The following is a 20118-nucleotide window of genomic DNA, read 5'->3' on the forward strand; positions in this document are numbered from 1 at the left end:
GTGACTACATAGCTACGTTGGTAATGCAGCTTTTCAGCGTTGAACCATTCACCCTCTCACGCTGTCAAGTCATGGTGCAGAACTCCTCCATTGCACCAGACAAATATAGAAACGGAAGAGGCTGGTGATTGGCGGGAAGCTGCAGAGGGGAACTGAAAGTGCCAGCAGACAATGTATTTCATTGCCCCTGTCCCCTGACGGTTGTTCTCCTCTATGTTGTCCTCCATAGCTCTCAGCTAGAAGCAGCATGGATTCTTCAGCACTTCCACACTTTGAAATACAATTTAAGCCGGCAGAGCCACCCGACTGAGAAGCATCTGCATAAATCCAATTGGAATTGCATTTCAAAGCACCTCCATGCACGCAAAAAAAATGCTCTAAGGCCCTAGACAATTTTTTGGTGTATACACCCAGTGTGCAACTTTCAGAAGAATGAATGGGGCACCTTCTTGGAACGCAGATTTCTTTTGATACATCCATTGGTAACATTGGAAAGTCACGTTTTTTGATGATCATGTAAGTGCATTATGTAATCATAACCCAAACAAAGTGCTTTTGTCCACTTTGTTCTTGATTATTCAGCCCAGTGCATTTTTTGCAGGGGATATTGAACCCAAAGAGTGGATCTGCCAATAACAGAACCATGTACTCGACAAAGTCAGAAATCCCATAAGTGGCCCTCAGATGGTCGTTTAGTCACCCATGACTGTTTTCTTTCTGTTTTTTTGACTTTTCTCTCACCAAGTGGACGAGAGCAGGCGGTTTTCAGCCGCCTTCAAAGAAAAAACAGGAAGTCAAAGAAACAGTTACATCCATTTAAATCTGATCCACTTGTAGTTTACAGACCTCATTCGGATTTATTCATGCGTGTTTGTAAATATATATTTATGTAGAAATGTGCTTGTATCTGCATTGTATTCTATCCTATGTTCTTTTTATGTCTGCCTTTGAAACACTTTGATGCTCGTTTTTATATGTGTTGTATAAAGTTATTATTATCAATCACACGACATGTTTTTAGATTAAACCTTCGTTGTTCAACATGAGACTAATAGCCAACAATCGAGCGTTAAATATTACAATTACGCAGAAAATTTGGATTTTCTACAGAACATGGTGCTTGTTGTCAAATCTAAGAACCAATCAGCTCTATGATCTGCTGATAGCCAGGCGTTCTGGATGTATTGTAGTTTGTTGATGATTTTGGCCGTACAGGATGCTGTAGCAGTAGTCCAGTCGAGCATGGCTGCAGGCCGCGGCTGCGGCTGGGCTGAGTCGAGAGGTGATGAAGGCATGGATTAGTGTTAAAGTGTAGACGGGCAATGTTTTTGATATGAAAGAAGGCATTTTTTGTGATGTGATTGACGTGGCGTTCAAAGGAGAGGGTTTGTTAAAAATTATACCAAGTTTACAGATATGTGTGGAAGCAGGAACAGTGGTGCCATCGATGCAGAGGGAGAAGTTGTGTTGGAATTTGGGGCCCATGATGAGGATTTCAGATTTGTCCCTGTTGAGTTTGAGAAAGTTTGCTTGCATCCATGTATTTATATCTGTGAGGCAGTTGGTGATTGTGGTGTGGGTGGTGGGGGGGATGGATTTGGGGGGGATGGATTTGGAGGAGATATAGAGCTGGTCTAGAGTTATACACAGTCTATGGGTTTAGCATCCAGTAGTAACAAGTGCATTGGAGGAGGCACATGGTGTATACACACTGTATTTAGGAGTCAACCAAAATTACTGATCTGGACAAGGACACTTGAATTGGTTAATGTATTCTAGTAAATTAGAATGTGCCATTTTGCTGATTTACCTAAGACAAGGCAAATATTTCATAAGAGGTATGTTTGTGTATGTGAGAATTGCAGACAAGGGTGGAATGTTTTCTGGTAACGGGAACACACCATGTATTTAAAAGGTGACTGACCATACAAGACAAGACTGATAACATTTAGGGATGTCAGACTACAGTGGTTACAGGTATTGTCATGCAGGGACCTTTGTGTAGAGGTCAAAAACCCATTGCCAAAAGTGAATGGTAAATTCCTGAACACAGACACCAGTGACACACAGGGAATTATGGGGAAAGCTATAATGGACCAAATGGACTTGCTTGGGTCACCTAAAAGGGGCGGTTCCCCCATTAGTTCATGTGCTTATGACCACGCTGATTGTACTGCCTTTGATCAAGTCTGCCTGTGCAGACACATTAGCATACAGAACCCCTTGAATGTCTGCTGTCTGCGTTTGTTTTGGAGTATATCAGGGCCTTTAGATCATTTATTGACCTGAACTTTGTCTGGTGTGTCTGTTTTCTTGGCTTGTTAAGAAGAACAAGTTATTTACCAAGTAAACAGTTGAATTTCCCTGTTTAACCCAAGGCCATTTAGGCCATTGCTGTTGGCTGCCCATATGAAGAAAGGGACATATGTATGTTCTTCTGTCCATCAATTGTAGGGTATGACAAGGCATAAATCCTCTCAGGGTGTTTTGAAAACTGTCAGATGTGCTACATAATATAGAACAAGGATGGACGCCTGGCTTTGCAGCAGCTGAGTATGCTGATGTCTGAGCGGATGCGGCAAATCATTAAGGGCAAGAAAGACCAAACAAAGAGCAAACCGAAACAAAAAACAAAACAAAACCATACTAGCCTGCCCCCTGGAGGAAAGAAATGTTCCCTTTGAATCAGCAGATGGTTACATTATATAGAGCAAACAGAAAGGTATCGGAGACAATTCTAATGAATGTTTTCATTAAAGGAGGCCAAAAGTGATCACAGTGCATGTTGCCATCGGGAAAGAATATGTAATGTGATCTATTGTATCTATACACATTGTGATCTATGTCTCCATAAAGACAATCGGCATTCGTATGCTGCGGCATCTGGACAAGATTTTGGTATCTGAAGGGTTCTGGTTTCCGTTGCATTATTGACCAATCACGTTTGAGCAGGCTTTGGTTGAACTCAAGTATACCGTCCATTTGAAGAGCAAAAGAGGCAAAACGCATTGGCTTAAATGCAATCTTGGAACCCAGTGGCTATCATCTGACGATTTTGCTTTATATTGGTTTAAAATTGGATTGTAAACTGCCCACATGTGAAACAATCCAGTCGTACAGGTCATCTCCCACGGAAAAAGAAGTCTTGGTCCAAATAACCACTGGCTACACCAGAACCCCAGAAATACAAGTCCTTGCCCCCAGAGGCTAGTCGTCAGACCGATAGCTGATGGGTTCTGAGATTGGGCAGTTCTTGTAATATTAGCTTTTATGCCAGGAATAAAAGGCAGTGCTCACAAGGCATTAATTATACCTTCCTTGCTGATATGCAAGTGACCAATGGCTACGTCCTGCCCCTCGAAAGCAGACTGACCAATCATAAGAGTAGCATTGACCAGCTCTGACTAGGGTCCTATAACTAGCCAGGTGTGCTCAATAGACTCTCAAGCAATCTTTTCAGATTTTCTTTATTTTCAGTCTAGTTTTGTGGATTTCAAGCAAGTCACGGTTAAATGTTGTGCTTGAAGCACATCTAATAGTGATTCTCAGTACCCGCAGAAGTTGGAAGGAGATACGTATATACAGTATTTTTACTTAATTTCATTGTTCTCTGACTCGATCGACAGTTGGTGGTTCACTTGTGATCTGTGGGCTTTAGCTTCTATCTTTCTCTTTTTAACACGTTTTTGCTGCCGAATCAGTTTGATATCCTGGCCATATCCTTCAAACGCAAACCTTTCTGTCTGCTTCTCTATCAAATTGCTTTTTAGTATTACCAAAAATTAGATACAGGGAGTGCAGTTATTGACAGTGTGGGCTCCATGGTAGCTGACAGCATGATGGCGTAGCAGCAGGTTGCGTTGCTTAGCAAAAGGTCAATTGCATCAGGAATCGCGTTGATACAAAGTATTTCACCTCACCTATAGTTTCAAGACTGCTTGTGCTAAGCAGAATCATAAGGGTTGCAGAGTCGATGCAGGATGTCTCTCTCATAGATAGGTAAAGATAGTAAATCAAGGTTTGCAGAAGACTGGAAAAGTTTGGTTGCATAACTGCATGGTCCCAGGAGAAGGACTTCAAACACTACTACATGTTTTTGGCTCAAAATAAATGTATTGCTCAGTGCCCAAATAGTACGCTAGTACATAACTCTTCCAGCTCAAACTATTAAGCAAGGAATCTCAGTCTGTCTGTACGTATGTGTGTGTCCTGCGCATATCTTATGAACTGTCCATCTGATCTACTTCACACCATGCAGGTGTATTGTTTATTCTATATTCATAAACTTTGATTAAACAAGTGAATGGTGCAGCAGCGGGGGCGGTGCTTCAGGGCTCTACGGACTGACTGTTGTCCACAACAGGCATTTACAGGCTGTGACTGTAGTTCACTTTTGCTGCTGGACGCTGGGTACACTAATGTTACAACCGAACTCTTTTTCTCGTCCCTAGAGTCAAAGAGCGACAGCCTACTGGAACAGCAACTCATATTGTTTGTCATACTAATTTACACCACTAGTTACTCAGCTAATTAAATCCATGTTATACTGTGGTTATGTGAAAGGAAGAAACTAATACGCATATTTGGTAATTAATAGCCCCACTATGTGCATTTCACCTGTGTTTCTGACCGCGAGTAGCCACAACTTACAGGGGCGGATTTAGTGATTTGAGGACTTTGTGTTTCACCCTTTCTCTAAATGGGAATGTTTATATTCAGAGTGGTAGTGGTAGGTTTTTTAATCAATATATTTTATTTTGGCATTTTATGCCTTAAATTGACAGTGGAGAGCCCAGAAATGTGGGGAGCATGAGTAGGGGAATGTCATGCAGCAAATGGTCCGGCCAGCTTGAAATCGAAACAGGGACTCACTGCTCAGGGCATTTGAACCCATGTGCGCCCTAACTACTTGGGGGTCACCACACAACACAAAACTATTAATCCCACACAGTAAAAGACCTGCATTCATTTTTCTTGAAGTGTAGTGTGAAAGAGAGGCACTAGCACAATGTACTTGCATTTACTTAACGTCTGTCGAGGTGAAGCTTTCAATTCTAATATATTTTATTTTAATGATTAATGATCATCATAACCACATTATAATAGTTTTATTTTGTGACTAAAGTCAGAATCTGCAACGTAACCAGTAACATTTTTCTGTCAGGTAAATGCAGTAGTACTGGCAAATTTGTTCTCTGAAGCAGAAGTACACAGTGAGTAAGTAAGTTGAGTTGCATATTGTGTAAGTGCTTAGGGAGTCTGTTGTAAGTTATTTAAGGGTACAAAGAGTTAGAATAATAACATAATTCAATATTTGTTATATCTAGGCCAAACATAATTTATCAATAGCTGTTTGCGGCCCCTTTAGTTGAGGGCCCCATGCAGTTGCCTATCTAACCTTATGATAAAGTCTGCACCTGTGTTCACCAGTGTTTCTGACCATGAGTAGCTGAGACTCGGGTACGTGACGCAACTTTGGGCTGGGAAGTGGATTCGCTCAGGACCCAAGGAAACTCAATGTTAAGAGTTACGTTTTTAGTATGAGCTGTTCTTAAGAAAGCTGCAAGCAGCAATACCACATGCCAAGCATTCGGGCTTCTACACACTTGTCAGAGAACTAGGGCACACACCCACTCAGTCCTCTATATTGAGTATGTTCCACTAAAAGTTACAGAACCAGTATGTCTGCATTATTTCAGATTCACGAAATACTGAAGCAAAGTAAATGTTTTTCATTAACAGGTGTTTCAACAATGGCTAGCCTATGAGAAGAATGTTTTTTTGGCCATAGTAGAAGATTGCAGTACTTTCGTTGGCCACAAGGACTAAAGCGTAGTTAATGGTCACCGTAGTGAAGCTGGTTTCGAGGCGCACGCCAGAAAATGACGGAATCACAGCGTGAAGGCTCCGCAACTGGCTTCTATAAATGCAATCAAGTAGTGGATATGAGATATGAGTTTACAATGAATTACAACCCCTTCTCGGCATTGTGGAGGTTTGTTTATGGCATTTTGCTGTTTACACTCGTCCTTATGCTATACCCTCTGGCGTTTTGGACAATAATGCAACACACAAAAATTTTTGTGAATGCTCGCAGACCATCTGCGGAGGCTAGCGCTATGTTGCCAAGGATAAGCTATTACTATATCTAAAATGGACAACATTGCTGTGATGCATGGTTGTTACTACATTAGTAATTTGGCAAGAGCAGTATAATAAGAGATGTCATTAAACTTAAAACAATTCAGGAGTACAGAATGCGCCATTAAAAAGTTAAGATGATACGGCATAAGGTTGACTCTAGGCATTAAGTAGAAAGGGCACGCAAAGTAAGCTGTACTGCTTTGAAGATAATGCAACATGTGTAGTCTCCTTTGCCGTAGTCCTTAGGTATCACCATCTTGCTTGTAATTGGATACACTATGCTCACAAAGCTGCTATGGACATTACCTTTTTAGTTAAACAGTTTAGGACCTTATGGACTCAGGATAGCAGTGTGCATTGCTGCCTACCACAGTGTCTTTTGATACTAGTACTAGGTAGGAGTCACCGAAGATATTTTCGATAGAGGCCATGAGAACCAATCACATTAATAGTTTCTTCTGAACCATTTTTTTGAAGTGTCACAAAATCACAAGAACCTTGTCAAGAATTTTAAAAATCGAGTGGCTGATGCATGTCCCAACATTTCTGATCCACAACCCACACAATGATTTCTCTCTGTGCAGTTGCCATTAGTCTGCTGTACAACACAATAAAAAATGAGAAATAACACACCTTCATAGTATGTAGAAGGGAACTAAATTATTTAGCCAGTGGGGTTTTCTTATAGACGGATAACCGTGAAAAGGGAGTCAAAGCAAAACTGATGGCACATAAAATAATTTCTCTGTACAACTTTAATGGCACAATAAAAAATCCACTCCGTGACAATGCTACCCTTTCAAAAGGAAGACATACACATACCACTTATTACAGACAATATCAAAATCACAAAAATTGGAAGTAAAACATGGAAAATGTAGTAACATGATTGACAATAACAGCATTGGTAGCCACTAAAAATACAATGAGAAGCCTCATGTTCATCCTTGCTAGTCAACAATTGGTGGGACAGTTAACTGTACCTGAACCGTGTGGGAGAATACTAGGTTTGCAATTAACCGATGTCAAACATTTTGTTTTTATTATTTTAATACAAAATGAATTTGGTATGCTCCCCATCCAAGCCTTGTCTCCTGATTCCCATTGGTTTCTGAAATTCAATAATAAACAGAACTCTTCTCTTCATGCCAAAAGGAAAAAGTGTGTATAAAAGTAGTTATTCAAAAAGAAACGTTATAAACTTTACATCGATATACAGTTATTAAAATAGTTGCATTACTACTGAGAGTCAAAAACACTCAACTACTGGATGCTTGATTGTTGGCAATAACAAGTGGGTCTGACAGGATAGTTACCCGTTGTTTTCGGAGCCATGAGAAGTCTGGTGCTGAAGAAACGTGTCCAAGCATAAGAATGTCTCAGTGCACTCAGTGCATTCATAGAGAACCTCTGAAGAATTTCCTTTATCATTTTCAGTATGGTCCATGAAGTCATCCTCTATGTCCTCTGCATTACCCTTCTCTAAGACAGGGTCCCTACTGGAACCAGTGCTGTGAGAGGTTTGTCCAACATCATCAGCTTCTCCAATGCTCGGATGATTTTGAAGGTGAAGCTCCAGGGATGAATGGTTCTTGAATTGAGCAGGACACCTCGGACACTTACTAGGTTCCTTTTTATGATAGCGCAAGTGGCGTTGGTACACACATAACAGGCCAAATCTCTTTCCACATTCCTGACACTTGTAGTTAACTCGGCCCGCTTTGCCCGATTGTTTCCCCTTTGGATGTTGCTCTGGTGATGCCGTTTGTTCATTGTCAGAGGAGCTCTTGGTTATCTCATCAGGAGAGCTTAAGTTTTTGTCGCCATTAAGAATAGGCGCAGGACCATCTTGTGGATTTGTGAATAAGTGTTTCGGACCTGGTTTCTTTTCCTGTTCAGTTTTGTGGTACATGGCTATATGCCTTCTCAAATCACAGCGCTGTGGAAAATGTCTACCACAAAATACACATGTGTGCATAGTACCCTTGTGGTATCTCATGTGCCGGGATAAACTACTGGAATGATTAAAGACGCGATGACAGTGCTTGCAAGGATGCAGTTTGCCATTTGGATTACTCGCCCTTCTACGTCTGCCTTTAGGTGGCATTCTTCGTTTAAAGGTTTTTTGTGATTCTTGAGTCAGCTGATCTATTTCCTCCTGAGTTTGATGTGTGAGATGATGCTCCTTCAGAGCGGTTAATTTTTGGAAACGATCCCCACATAAACCACATCTGTATGGTGTGGAAGACAATTCAGTATTGATCTCATCACTAGTATCCTTTAAGATTTTACTACCAATGTTCTTAACATCAATAGATGTACCATTACTGTAGCAGCTTTGAAGAGGTACGTCTATGTTCTTAGAGTTCACCTCAATTTCGATTTCGGATGCCAAAGTAGCATCCGGCCCTTTTCCTTTGCAGTGGTGCAGTGCATGCGTCTGAAAGTCTGACATCCAGAAAAAATTGCACTTGCACTTTCTGCAAGCATATGTTTTCTCGTTCTTCTTTTCCTGCCTATTCAAAACTAAAGTCTTGGGGACGAGGTGATTTTCTTTTTGATGAGCATTAAGTGCATCCACTTTAAGGAATCGCTTACCACAATGACTACAGCAGTGAAACCTTTCATTGGCATGGTCTTGGAGGTGTTTCTTAAGGTCCTGTCGACCTTCAAAGATCTTACAGCACAGAGTGCACTTGTAACCTCGCTCTGTGTTTCGATACTGCTGGTGACGATGTAAACTCTGTAGGCTGTTGAATGATCTGCTACATATTTCACAACGGTAATGGCCCTGACGAGACTTGTCCAAGTTTGAGTCTGATGGCCTTGGCCTGAACACATCTCTATAAGGAGAAGGCTGTGGCCTGATGGTTGGAGACACTGGTTTGATGGGGGGTGGGAAATGCGATGGCAGGACTCCAGGAGATACTGGTTTTACAGAAGAATGTGTCTCGAAACCATTCACAACTGTCAGTGTACCATTTTCTTGTAGCACATATTCTCGGGGGACTTCAAATCCATTTGATGAGCCATCCAAGGAAAATGACTCCAAAGGTCCATGAATAGCCATGTGGGCCAACACATTAGAGTACTGACTGAACCCATCACCACATTCAGTGCAGATGAAGGTACTCGATTCTCCACTCAACTGCGTTGAAGCAATAATGTTCACTGATTTCTGATTTTCCATGACTAATATATATTGGCGATGTGCTGATGGCATCACTTTTTCAATCTGCAGTATTAGTAAAAATATATCCAGACAACCACACAATTGGCTTCCATGTGAGAATCGGTATGTCCACTCTTCCAACAGACTGGTTCTCAAAAAATTTCCTTGCGAGAACGGTCATCCCTCTGCTAGGTTTTTCATTTTGTATCATCACCTGGGGGGATAAAAACAAGAATTAACAAACCACTGAAGACAAAATTTGTCGAATAAAATATCTAAATATATGCCTGATGACTGCAGTATTACTTTGCATTAATTTCAAATAATCCAAGTTGGATGCCACATTAACTAATTCTGAATTTTTTATACTATATTTATCCTGGTAAGGGGGAAATTTGTCTCAGCATTTGACCCATCCCTGTATATAGGGAGCAGTGAGCTGCCTACGACAGGCACCCGGGGAGCCGTTAGGGGTTCAGTGTCTTGCTCAGGGACATTTCGACACATGACACGTCCCAGCCAAGGTTTGAACTGTCGATTACCAGACAACCCTCTTAACCCAGTGAGCCAGTGAGCCACGGTCCCCCCCCCCCACCCACTGGCAGATTGACTGCCAGTGCAGGTTTAACCCATAGACTGCATATAAGAAGTGAACGTGGTCGTCGTGACGTCACCCATTGGTTTGTGGGCTGCCATTATAAAGCCTTGTGTTTGGCCGTCGCCATCTTGGATTACGGTTGTCGTAATCTTGAGGTTTTGCAACCAGTGAACGAAAGTGACCATATTTGGACTGCGGCGGAGTGACAGAGACGCTTGTACGAGACGCTTGTACCAGCACAAATAACACTGCTGGTTTGACCGTTTATGATAAAGAATATATATAAGTGCAAAGTAACGTGTGATATGAAGTGAACATTTTAAATTAAATCAAGTTACTAATCAATTAGTCGAGCAACAAAAAATTGATGGACTATTCTGACATTTCGTAGACCAAACGATTAAGTAAGAAAGTAATCGGCAGCGAAATAAATAATGAAAATAATCACTATTTGGAGTCCTACATTATATACTGGAATTATAACTCCTGTTGATTTTTAATTAGTTTTTACAAAGTTGCTGGCTCACATGCACCAACACCAAGGCTATTTCAACAAAGTAAGAACAAGCTGGGATTGCAACACACACAGAGAGAGAGAGAGAGAGAGAGAGAGAGAGAGAGAGAGAGAGAGAGAGCTACTTCATTATCTGCTCAGGTAGACATTATCCACTATATCTTTACATAGCAAATAGTTGTTTGCTGCTATATTAATGCACTCAATTACATATATTATACCTTTAATAAGACATACAATTCAGTAAATTAATATTCATGTATCTATTTATCAGGAAAGCAATGTTTAAAAGTCAAGCCTGACATTGCCATACACATAAAAAGAATGATCTCACTTACACACAGTGAGGCACACAGCTTGTTATTAAACACTCGTATCAGATTAGTACTCGTGATCAGCAGGTACCCAAAGCCCAGGTAACATAATCAGTATCAGACCTGTAATTTCCACTATAGATATGATTGTTAGTTTGGCTTTTTTTTTGTGACGACACAGCTAAAATGCTGGTCACGCCCATTTCAAATGCCATTTACAGGACGTAGGATTAGAGTGGAGACAAAATTAAAATAGCTTTTGAGAGCTCAGAGATTACAGGTTTGAATAGAACACGTTTCTATTGTTATTATATATTTATCAGCAAATCATTAAGTGGACTTATTTCGAACTCCCATGAGCTTAAAAAGGTACATTAAATACCCATTAAGCCCATGCCAGTCTTTTGACAAATCAAACTATAAAAACATTAGAAATTGGTTCAAATGACAGATTAGATATCAAAATATCAAACAAATCGCTTGAGTGGAGGTTATATTTTCAGATAGATTCACATATTGCTTCATTACTTCTGATGTGGGCTTATTGTGATCGGGGTATACACTGAAAACAACCGAAATCAATAAAAGATCATCTTATCTCGCCAAGGAAATATATACCTGTACAAGATTAAATAACAAGCACGAGCGCATCCGCTATGAGGACAGTGTTATTACCAACATCAACACATCTAAAGCTCACGCGCACAGGTGAGACTGTCTCATTTGTTCTGGAGCTACGTTCAGTCTCCAAAGCTTTGACAGATCTTTTCCAGACGAAGACACGACGACTTTCCGTCTGTGTGCATGATTTTAGGATGATCGCGAGCAGCCGAGTGTGTTCAGAAGACGATGTGTGCAGCCAGGGGGCGACTGGACCCTTCACAGACATGGATCTATTTCAGACAGACAGCTAGCCTGATTTGCAAAGTTTAAGATTAATTTAAACTAATACGCACAGGTTGAGGGCTCATTGCACGAGATAAAGCTCACGTACGATCAGCGCACACATTGTTTCAAGTGGACGTGAAGCTGATATTGTGGTCAGGAAATAGCTAACGTTAGCTGCTGCTAGCTAACGCTACATAGCAAGGGGAGAAACGCACGTTTATTCACGTGTAACAAAACACGTAGGACTCAGCCAATCAGCTCGACGTAAACACAACTCACCACTTATCATGGCACATCTCAGCATGAGGCGAACTTCATGTGCAGCGACCCATCGGTGCTGCTCTTTAGATGACGGCTGTCTGCTGCTGCAGGCCGGAGCTATTTCTCGCGGAACATCTTAAAATGGTAACAGTTATGACATCATGACGCACGCAGCATACGTTTGTGACGTTTTTGTGACGTTGCAAAATACACCCGACCCTGTAGTAAAATGTGCCCATAAACCACACAATTAACTTTAAAAAAAAATTTTGAATTATAACACCGATTTTTAAACTAACTAACAATGTAATGCAGAGCTTTATTGAACACATGCTCATAGAATATATTGCTTTACTGTGGTGTATGGCCTGGATGAAACGGACCCACAGTTCACTGACAATTATAGTTGACTGGAGTCAATTTCCCCCAAATATAGCTTAATTATATAAAACAATACCTTATCATTGATAGAAAATGACAGGATTGCACACACCATCTTATAAAAGGTTGCAGAAGATAGAAAAAAAAGTTTATAATGTATTATGTTTACATCCAAACTATTATGCTAAAAAATGTACACATGTATCATAAGTGCTGCCTGAATTATCAGAATAATACATAATGATGTGGAAGCTAGTATTATATATTACATAATCACAAATGACTGGGGAGGTTGTGTACAAACTATTTCACGAATAAAATAAACAAATGCATCATAACATTTACCCAATTGAGATCATTAACAATATCTATAACTGTGCAACAAATCAGTTTGCACAATTGAAGGTGAAAAATCCATTTTTGTGCTGCAGTCTTTATTTCTCTCTGAAGTTTGCTGTCCTTGGTCTGAGAAGCATCTGACTCTGCAGCACATTACTGGATGTTGTGTGGAGAACTCCTTTTGACCCAGGCCTCCACTTAAATATGTATAACAGTTCCCTCTGCTGGTCAATTAATACAATGAAGCAAGTCTGTAATAATAGAAAGACTATCAACAACAAAAAGTATATCCTGATTCAAAGCAGAATCTTTTATAAAAATGTTGTGATTAGACATCACAGGGGGAAAACAGTGAAGTGCAAATCATATTTTAACAATAGAAAATCGTAATAGCAAGAGAAATTACAAAAACAATCATTTTTTATTCAAATAAACATCTAATCAAATACATTAAGCTTTTAAAAACAGGTTGCTACATCACAATATTCATACCCACATATTGAATCAGTGACCATTTCATTTTTCTTTGGTTCTGTGTTGTCTGACAGTTAAGTCATAATTTTTGATTCAACTATATTAGCCTGTCCTAACAGTAATTCAATAAATACAAATGTTAATCAAGCCAGCAGTCAGTACAGGGAAAGCAACAAGTACATCGATGGCATCCAGGTGCTCAATACACTACAATAAATAAACATTTATGGGTAATTTGTCCGGCAACAATAATCATACAGGCCAAATTAGCAACATTTAAAAATAGAATAGCTACACTCTAAAATGGTGGAGATAAAAGCAACTTGGACTTGTTTGCATGTTCTCTTTTTTTGTCTCACACGGGCAAGGAAATGGTCAAATGGTACGAAATATCATAACACCTATTGTGAAACCACTGCTGGGTTCTTTTGTACAAGAAATCCCCTTTCGCTCCATTATGGTACAGACTGAAGGCATCTTTACAACTCGTCTTGAGGGTTCTAAAAAAGCAAAAAAAGTAATTTGATATATACATTTATATTTGTGTCAAGATTATTTGCCATGTACAGTTTCAGAATTGGTTTCTTCATATCATGGGAAACCTTATACTTCAGTATTAACTATTATCTCTTTGCGCTGATGGGTGTCCAGAGACTGTGTGCCAGTGTGAGAGCCAGAATCCTCTTCCTGGAAGGCAGTCTCCAAAACATTCAGGATGGATTTGCAGACTTTATCCTTGAAATCTTGGCCCATGAACACGTACAGCAGTGGGTTCAGGCAACTGTTGAGAAAGGCCAAGCCGCTGCTTATAGGGATTCCAATAGTGGTGACATGGTTTAATGTTACACTTCGATAAGCCGGTAGGAAATTCACCATCTCTATTAAAGTCATGATGTGATAAGGAGCCCAGCACAGGAAGAAAATAGTGATAACTGCAGCGATGATCTTAAAGGGGCGACTTGAGTGGCTGGCCAGAGTGCGGTTTCTTCTGATGCGATGGATTATCACAGCATAACAGGAGACAATGACGGTGAAGGGGACAACAAATCCCAGCAGGAAGCGGGTGATGGTCATGGCCTGATGACGAAACTGTCGCAGCTGATTCACAGATGGAGTTTCGTAGTCATCAGAAAGAGCAAAGTTGTTGAAGCAGTTGATGACGTCTTCATTGAAATATGATGGCCCAGTGTCCCTGAAGACGAAGTATGGAGTGCTGAGAATCAGAGCCAGCACCCACACACCCAGACTCACACAGGATGCCTTGCGTACACTTCGGTGGTTCTGGGCCCAGATGGGCCACACCACAGACACACATCTGTCCACACTGATCACCACCAGAATGTAGACACTGGCAAAGATGTTCAGAAAGCTTATTGTGCTGTTCAGTTTGCACATGAACTTGCCAAAAGGCCAGTGGAAATCCAAAGCTGTGTAGGTCACACTCAGGGGCAGAAACGCTGTGAAGAGGAAGTCGGCCACGGCGAGGTTGAGGAACCAAACTGTGTTAACTGTTTTCTTCATCTTGAAGCCGGTCACCCAGATAACCACTCCATTCCCGAGCACACCAAGAACAAAGGCCAGGCAGTAAATAACAAGAGACATGATGTGGAGAGACTTTCTCAGCTCAGCATACTCATCAATATATGTAGAGCCATTATTTCCAGATACATCTATTGTACTGATGTGATAGGAAGGGGTAGTATTCATCTTCATCAGTGTTTTGAGCCCTACAATGGCAACATAAAGAAACAATATAAACATTTTTCCTTTTTTACCTTATCAATAACAGTCTGAAATTATATAATGATACAATAGACAACTCTTTGACAAAACACAATTTTTTAAAAATTTCATTATTATTCATAAACATTATTGTACGTCTGAGAAGGAAGGCACAGCTAAATCTGAATACTTGTCTTTTACCAAAGGTGTGCCACAGGGGTTCTGCTCACCATTTGTCTGAGTGTGAAATCCACCTTTGCGGATGCAGATAATCCTGTTTTATACCGTGTTGCTGATCCTGTCTCTCATTTAATGAACAGCAAGATGCAAGTATTCATCTTAAAATAAATCAGCATTCAACAAATCTTTGAAATTAAAACATTTTATATCGCATCTGTGCAGTTATTGGTTTATTCTCCAAGAGCCCGAACCAGAACCAGATTGGGAAAAACTGCTGTCTCATTGAATTTATCTGCGATGTAAACTAAAATCTAAAACAGTTCCCTTTTCTACAACTGTAAGACCTTGAACCCAATAAGTGTCATCTTTCTGCTACTTCTGACCCTGAACCTCATTTGACAGTAAGTGCTATTTTGTTTATATATTATTCTACCAAAATTAACTGGCCGTTGCTCCAGAATAATCAACATTGAGGCACACTTCAAAGAGGAACATATTTTATGACCAAAAGCAATTCGTTTAACTAACTGCGTTTTCTTTAAAAAAAAAATCATCAATGACCCACAAAAGCACAAAGCACTCTGATAGAAGCGGTTTCGCCTTCAATTCATTCTAATGCCTTATTATCTTAGGATTTGCATCAAGGGTTAGAGGTCTAATACCCCAAATCAGACTTTTTTAGTGTCATATTTCCTTTTAACAACCTTGTTAGTTTAATCTCGCAAAAAAACATAAAATTCTAAGAAGAAATGATACCTTTCTCAAAGATGTCCAGTTGCTCAAAGGTGAATCCGTGACAGAAGTAATGAACCTGTGAAACCTCACACATTTAAGTCTTTGGGGAGAAATGTGACGTCTGTCATGCCAACGCCCACGTCGAGGAGGAACTAGGTCTACAGCCTGCACGCACCCAATTTTTTTAATTTTTTTTAAATTTACATCTCTTGTAAAGACTTATATTTGAAACTATAAGTGTAGAGCAATTAAAAGTTTCCCCAATTGCTAGAAAACAAAAATGTGTCTTCATTTATATGAACAACTTCAGTATTGTACATTAGACCCGCCGCCCTGTGTTTCACCGAAACCTGGCTTGGTGAGCACATCCCGGACAGCGCACTGCTGGGCTTCCAACTCCTCTGAACGGCACTATCGGTAAAAACGAGGGGAGGCGGAATCTGCTTCTATATTAACGAAGGTTGGTGTACGGATGTCACAGTGTTGAAGGAATCATGCAGCCCTCACTTAGAAACCCTCTTCATAGACTGTAAACCATTATATTCACCGCGGGAGTGTTCCTCATTCATTCTGGTCGGTGTTCACATCCCAACACCTGCTGAGCAGACCAACATGGAGCATAAACATCCAGACTCCCTGCTCATTGTTCTTGGGGACTTTAACAGAGCAAACCTCAGCAAATAACTGCCTAAATACAGAAAACGTATTTAGTGTATGCACCAGGGACAAAAACACACTGGACCACTGCTACACTGTCATAATAAAATCTGCAAAGCCTGTGGTCAAGACTGTGAGGAGATGGACCAATGATGCAAAGCTGGAGTTACAGTCCAGCTTTGTCTGCACTGATTGGAGTGTTTCTGAGGCTGCTGCAGACCTGCATGAGCTCACTGACACTGTGACATCCTACATCAGTTTTTGTGAGGACATGTGTGTGCCGACTAAAACGTTGAGAGCAAAGTGAATACCGGAGTCAAATTCCTTGCGTTCGCATACATGGCCAATAAAGCTGATTCTGATTCTGACATTACACTGAGCAGCATCTTGTCGGTGCTGATTTGCATTGACTGAGGACTGTATCTGTAAAACCTGAAAGTAACAGGTGAGATTACATCTTTTCCGGACAGATTATTTAGTTCAAATCAGGGCAGCTGCACAAGTCTTGGTCCATCCTGTTTCTACACCCATCAATGTCACAGCAGTTTGCTTGCGTGCTCGCTTGCGTGCTCATACAAATTTGAGGAACTACAAAATGTTTCCACAAACAGTTGGCATCACTTTACTACTGCTAATGATAACCATATACTGACACCATGACATAAAACATCCCATACAATATAATTTACCTGTATTGTTATTTTTGTTTTGTGACCCCATAGAGGAAGAGCATACACATCAGATTTTAACAAACCAATTTACCTGCAGACTATTCCCCAATCAGGACACTATAAGACGTATGCAGGTTACCAGGTACTGGATGCGCGCTCAGGTTAAATGAGACACCGGAAGAGCCCAATTCATTTTTATTGTAAATGGTGAATAGACTTAGTCTCTTAATAGTCTTTCGAAACCAACTATTGTACTTGACTGGCGGACTGTATACTGCACCGACAGAACACTAGACTCTGGTAAGAAGAGGGGAGGCGGACTGTGTTCCATCAATGCGGCTTGGTGCTCAAACGCAGACACATGACAAAACAAGCAGATGGTATTATCATTATAGCTGGTGATTTTAATCAAACAAACCTAAGATCTGTTTAACTAAATTCCACCGGCATGTCCACATCTCCACCAGAGGAAACAATGCACTGGACCATGTTTACAAAAATATTCCTGGTTGCAGAAAAAAGCCCTCCCCCGCCCCCACTTTGTACAATCGCATCATATTTCCCTGCTCCTGCTGCCTACATACACCCAGCTAATTAAACTGGCTACACCATTAGAAAAAATAAAATAAAAAATGTGGACAGATGAAGCTACAGCTGCTCTAAAGGACTGTTTTGAAAGTTGAGACTGGCACATGTTCAGGGCTGCCTCCACCCAGGAAAATGTCATCAATCTGTTGATGATGTGGTGATCACAAAAGCAATAGAACAACCTGATGAGAGTGAATATGAGTAAAGCTGCTGGGCCTGACAACATAGTTGTGTACGAAGAACATGTGCCAACCAGATAACTGATGTCATCACTGACATTTTCGACATATCACTATGTTGAAAGACTATTGTAAGATGTAATCTCGCCTGTTACTTTCAGGACATACAGAAACAGTCCTCAGTCAATGCAAATCAGCACTGACAAGATGCTGCTCAGTGTAATGTAGTACTATACTGGAGTTCTTTATATAAATTAAGACACATTTTTGTTTTAGCAATTGTGAAAACTTTTAATTCAACAACACTTATAGTTTTTTAAATAAAAAATAAATAAAAAAATGGGTGCGCGCACGCTGTAGTTCCTCCTCGACGTGGGCGTTGGTGTGGCTGACGTCACGTTTCTCCCCAAAGACTTAAATCTGTGAAGTTTCACAGGTTCATTACTTGCCACGGATTCACCTTTGAGCAACTGGACATCTTTGAGAAAGGTATCATTTCTTTTCAACACTGCCACAAGAGAGTGTTCCCACCTGCTTCAAGACAGCCACCATCTTTCCTGTACCTAAAAAGTCTGCAGTGTCCAGTCTGAATAACTATCGCCCTGTGGCACTCACCCCCATTCTGATGAAGTGCTTTGAGAAACTGATTCTCCAGCACATCTGAAACAACTTCCCACCCAGCCTGGATCCTCACCAGTTTTCATACAGAGCCAACTGATCCACAGAGGATGCTTTCTCCACTGCTCTCCACTCATCCATCACTCATCTGGAAAATAACAACACTTACATCAGAATGTTGTTTGTTGATTTCAGCTCAGCCTTTAACACAATCTCCTCCATGAAACTGATTGGCTTCATGATTGGCTTCACTTAGCACTCTGGGCTTGAGTACCTCACTCTGCAACTGGTAATTAGACTTCCTCACAAACAGACCCCAGCACCTCCTCCACTCTAGTGTTGAACACTTGTCTACTTTTACAGAGGAGTGATAGAAAGCATCCTGACTGGAAACATTACAAACTGGCGGGATGTGTACATCACAGGACAGGAGGGCTCTACAGCGGGTCATTAAATCCACCCAGAACATTATTGGCACCCATCAACTGAGCCTCAGTGGTATTGGTATAGAGGAGCAAAGATCACTAATTATATTAAAAGACAGAACCCACCCCAGCCACAACCTTTTCACCCTGCTGCCGTCTAGCAAGAGATACAGAGGTATCAGCTGCCGTACCAGCAGACTTCAGAATAGCTGCTTTCCTCTGGCTGTGAGACTCCTTAATACATCCTTCACCCGCCACATATGATAGAGGTTTTTTGTGTGTGTGTTTGTGTTTTGTTGTGTAGCAAAATGGGACTGCAATCTGCATTTCCACCCTGTTGTACAATGACAATAAAATAGCCTTGTAACCTACATGTAAACATTTACCCATTCACAAATTGATGACATAGGATGCCACACAAGGTGCCAACCTGCCCATCAGGATCTAAACTCAATGCTCATTCACACATTCAAGCTGATGGAACAGCCTTGGGTAGCTATTTGGGATTCAGAATCTTGCCCATGGACACATCGACATGCGGACTGATGGAGACTGGGATCGAATCGTCAATTTTCCAGGCAGTGGACTCCTCACTCCTCCTGCCACAGTAGCCCCTCGGGCTAGACATGGACAGGTAGGTGGGCAGGGGAGGCTGGTTTTATCGCAACAGAAAATATGTCCCATGTATTATAACCTTACACAAAATGTAATACAGAGTAAATATCAGGCTACGATATAAATGATGAGTAACACAATGTACATCATTAACTTAACATAAACAACTCAAGCATCAAGGTCCTGCATACATAAATGTACGGGGAAACTCACATTTTTTCTCAGACAAACAGCTGTAGTCAGAACAGAGACCAGGGTTTTGCTGCAGGTATTGCAAAGGACTCACACCTGAACTCAATCCCATATAGGCTCGGATCAAGCTGGGCTCCTGCCACTTCCTGCTCCTCCTCAAACAGGCCCGCCTCCAGACCTGTTCTTCCTATCATACCACTTACTATCACACTTAATTTTTAGATCATATCAAACAAGAACTTAAAGCTGATAATGACTCACAAAATCATTTGCATAAACCAATATAATTATATTGTGAAAGGATACACATAGATCTACAAGTTTTCATTTATTTTTCTTCAGAGTATAAACATTTGAAATAAACAAAAAATAAGCTATCATGAACACTATTTCATTAACAAATCCACCATTGCCATTAAACAATTGAGTGTATCAGAATAATAGGACATAA

At 40.7% G+C, this 20118-nt stretch overlaps 2 protein-coding genes across 4 annotated transcripts; both read right to left on the reverse strand.

The window, feature by feature from the left end:
- Window positions 1–1566: 1566 nt before the first annotated feature.
- LOC116386406 (zinc finger protein Xfin) lies at window positions 1567–12081 on the reverse strand. Its single transcript, XM_031852566.1, has 2 exons — window positions 11910–12081; window positions 1567–9530 (listed from the first exon to the last, which is right to left on the reverse strand). Exon 2 carries the CDS (start codon window positions 9365–9367, stop codon window positions 7457–7459), a length of 1911 nt encoding a protein of 636 aa, XP_031708426.1. The 5' UTR covers window positions 9368–9530; window positions 11910–12081; the 3' UTR covers window positions 1567–7456.
- A 353-nt stretch (window positions 12082–12434) lies between these two features.
- On the reverse strand, window positions 12435–19879 carry LOC116386415 (chemokine-like receptor 1). 3 transcript variants are annotated; one of them, XM_031852580.1, is made up of 3 exons: window positions 19689–19711; window positions 18512–18583; window positions 12435–14812 (listed from the first exon to the last, which is right to left on the reverse strand). In XM_031852580.1, the coding sequence occupies exons 2-3, from the start codon at window positions 18570–18572 to the stop codon at window positions 13689–13691; spliced, it is 1185 nt and encodes a 394-aa protein (XP_031708440.1). In that variant the 5' UTR covers window positions 18573–18583; window positions 19689–19711; the 3' UTR covers window positions 12435–13688. The 3 variants fall into 3 exon arrangements, with proteins under 3 accessions (XP_031708440.1, XP_031708439.1, XP_031708441.1); XM_031852579.1 differs by lacking the exon at window positions 18512–18583 and having other exon boundaries at window positions 19689–19879; XM_031852581.1 differs by lacking the exons at window positions 18512–18583; window positions 19689–19711 and adding an exon at window positions 15744–15777.
- Window positions 19880–20118: the final 239 nt, after the last annotated feature.

This window comes from Anarrhichthys ocellatus, unplaced genomic scaffold (assembly GCF_004355925.1).
Source record: "Anarrhichthys ocellatus isolate YVR2014 unplaced genomic scaffold, GSC_Weel_1.0 scaffold13, whole genome shotgun sequence".
Lineage (NCBI taxonomy): Eukaryota > Metazoa > Chordata > Actinopteri > Perciformes > Anarhichadidae > Anarrhichthys > Anarrhichthys ocellatus.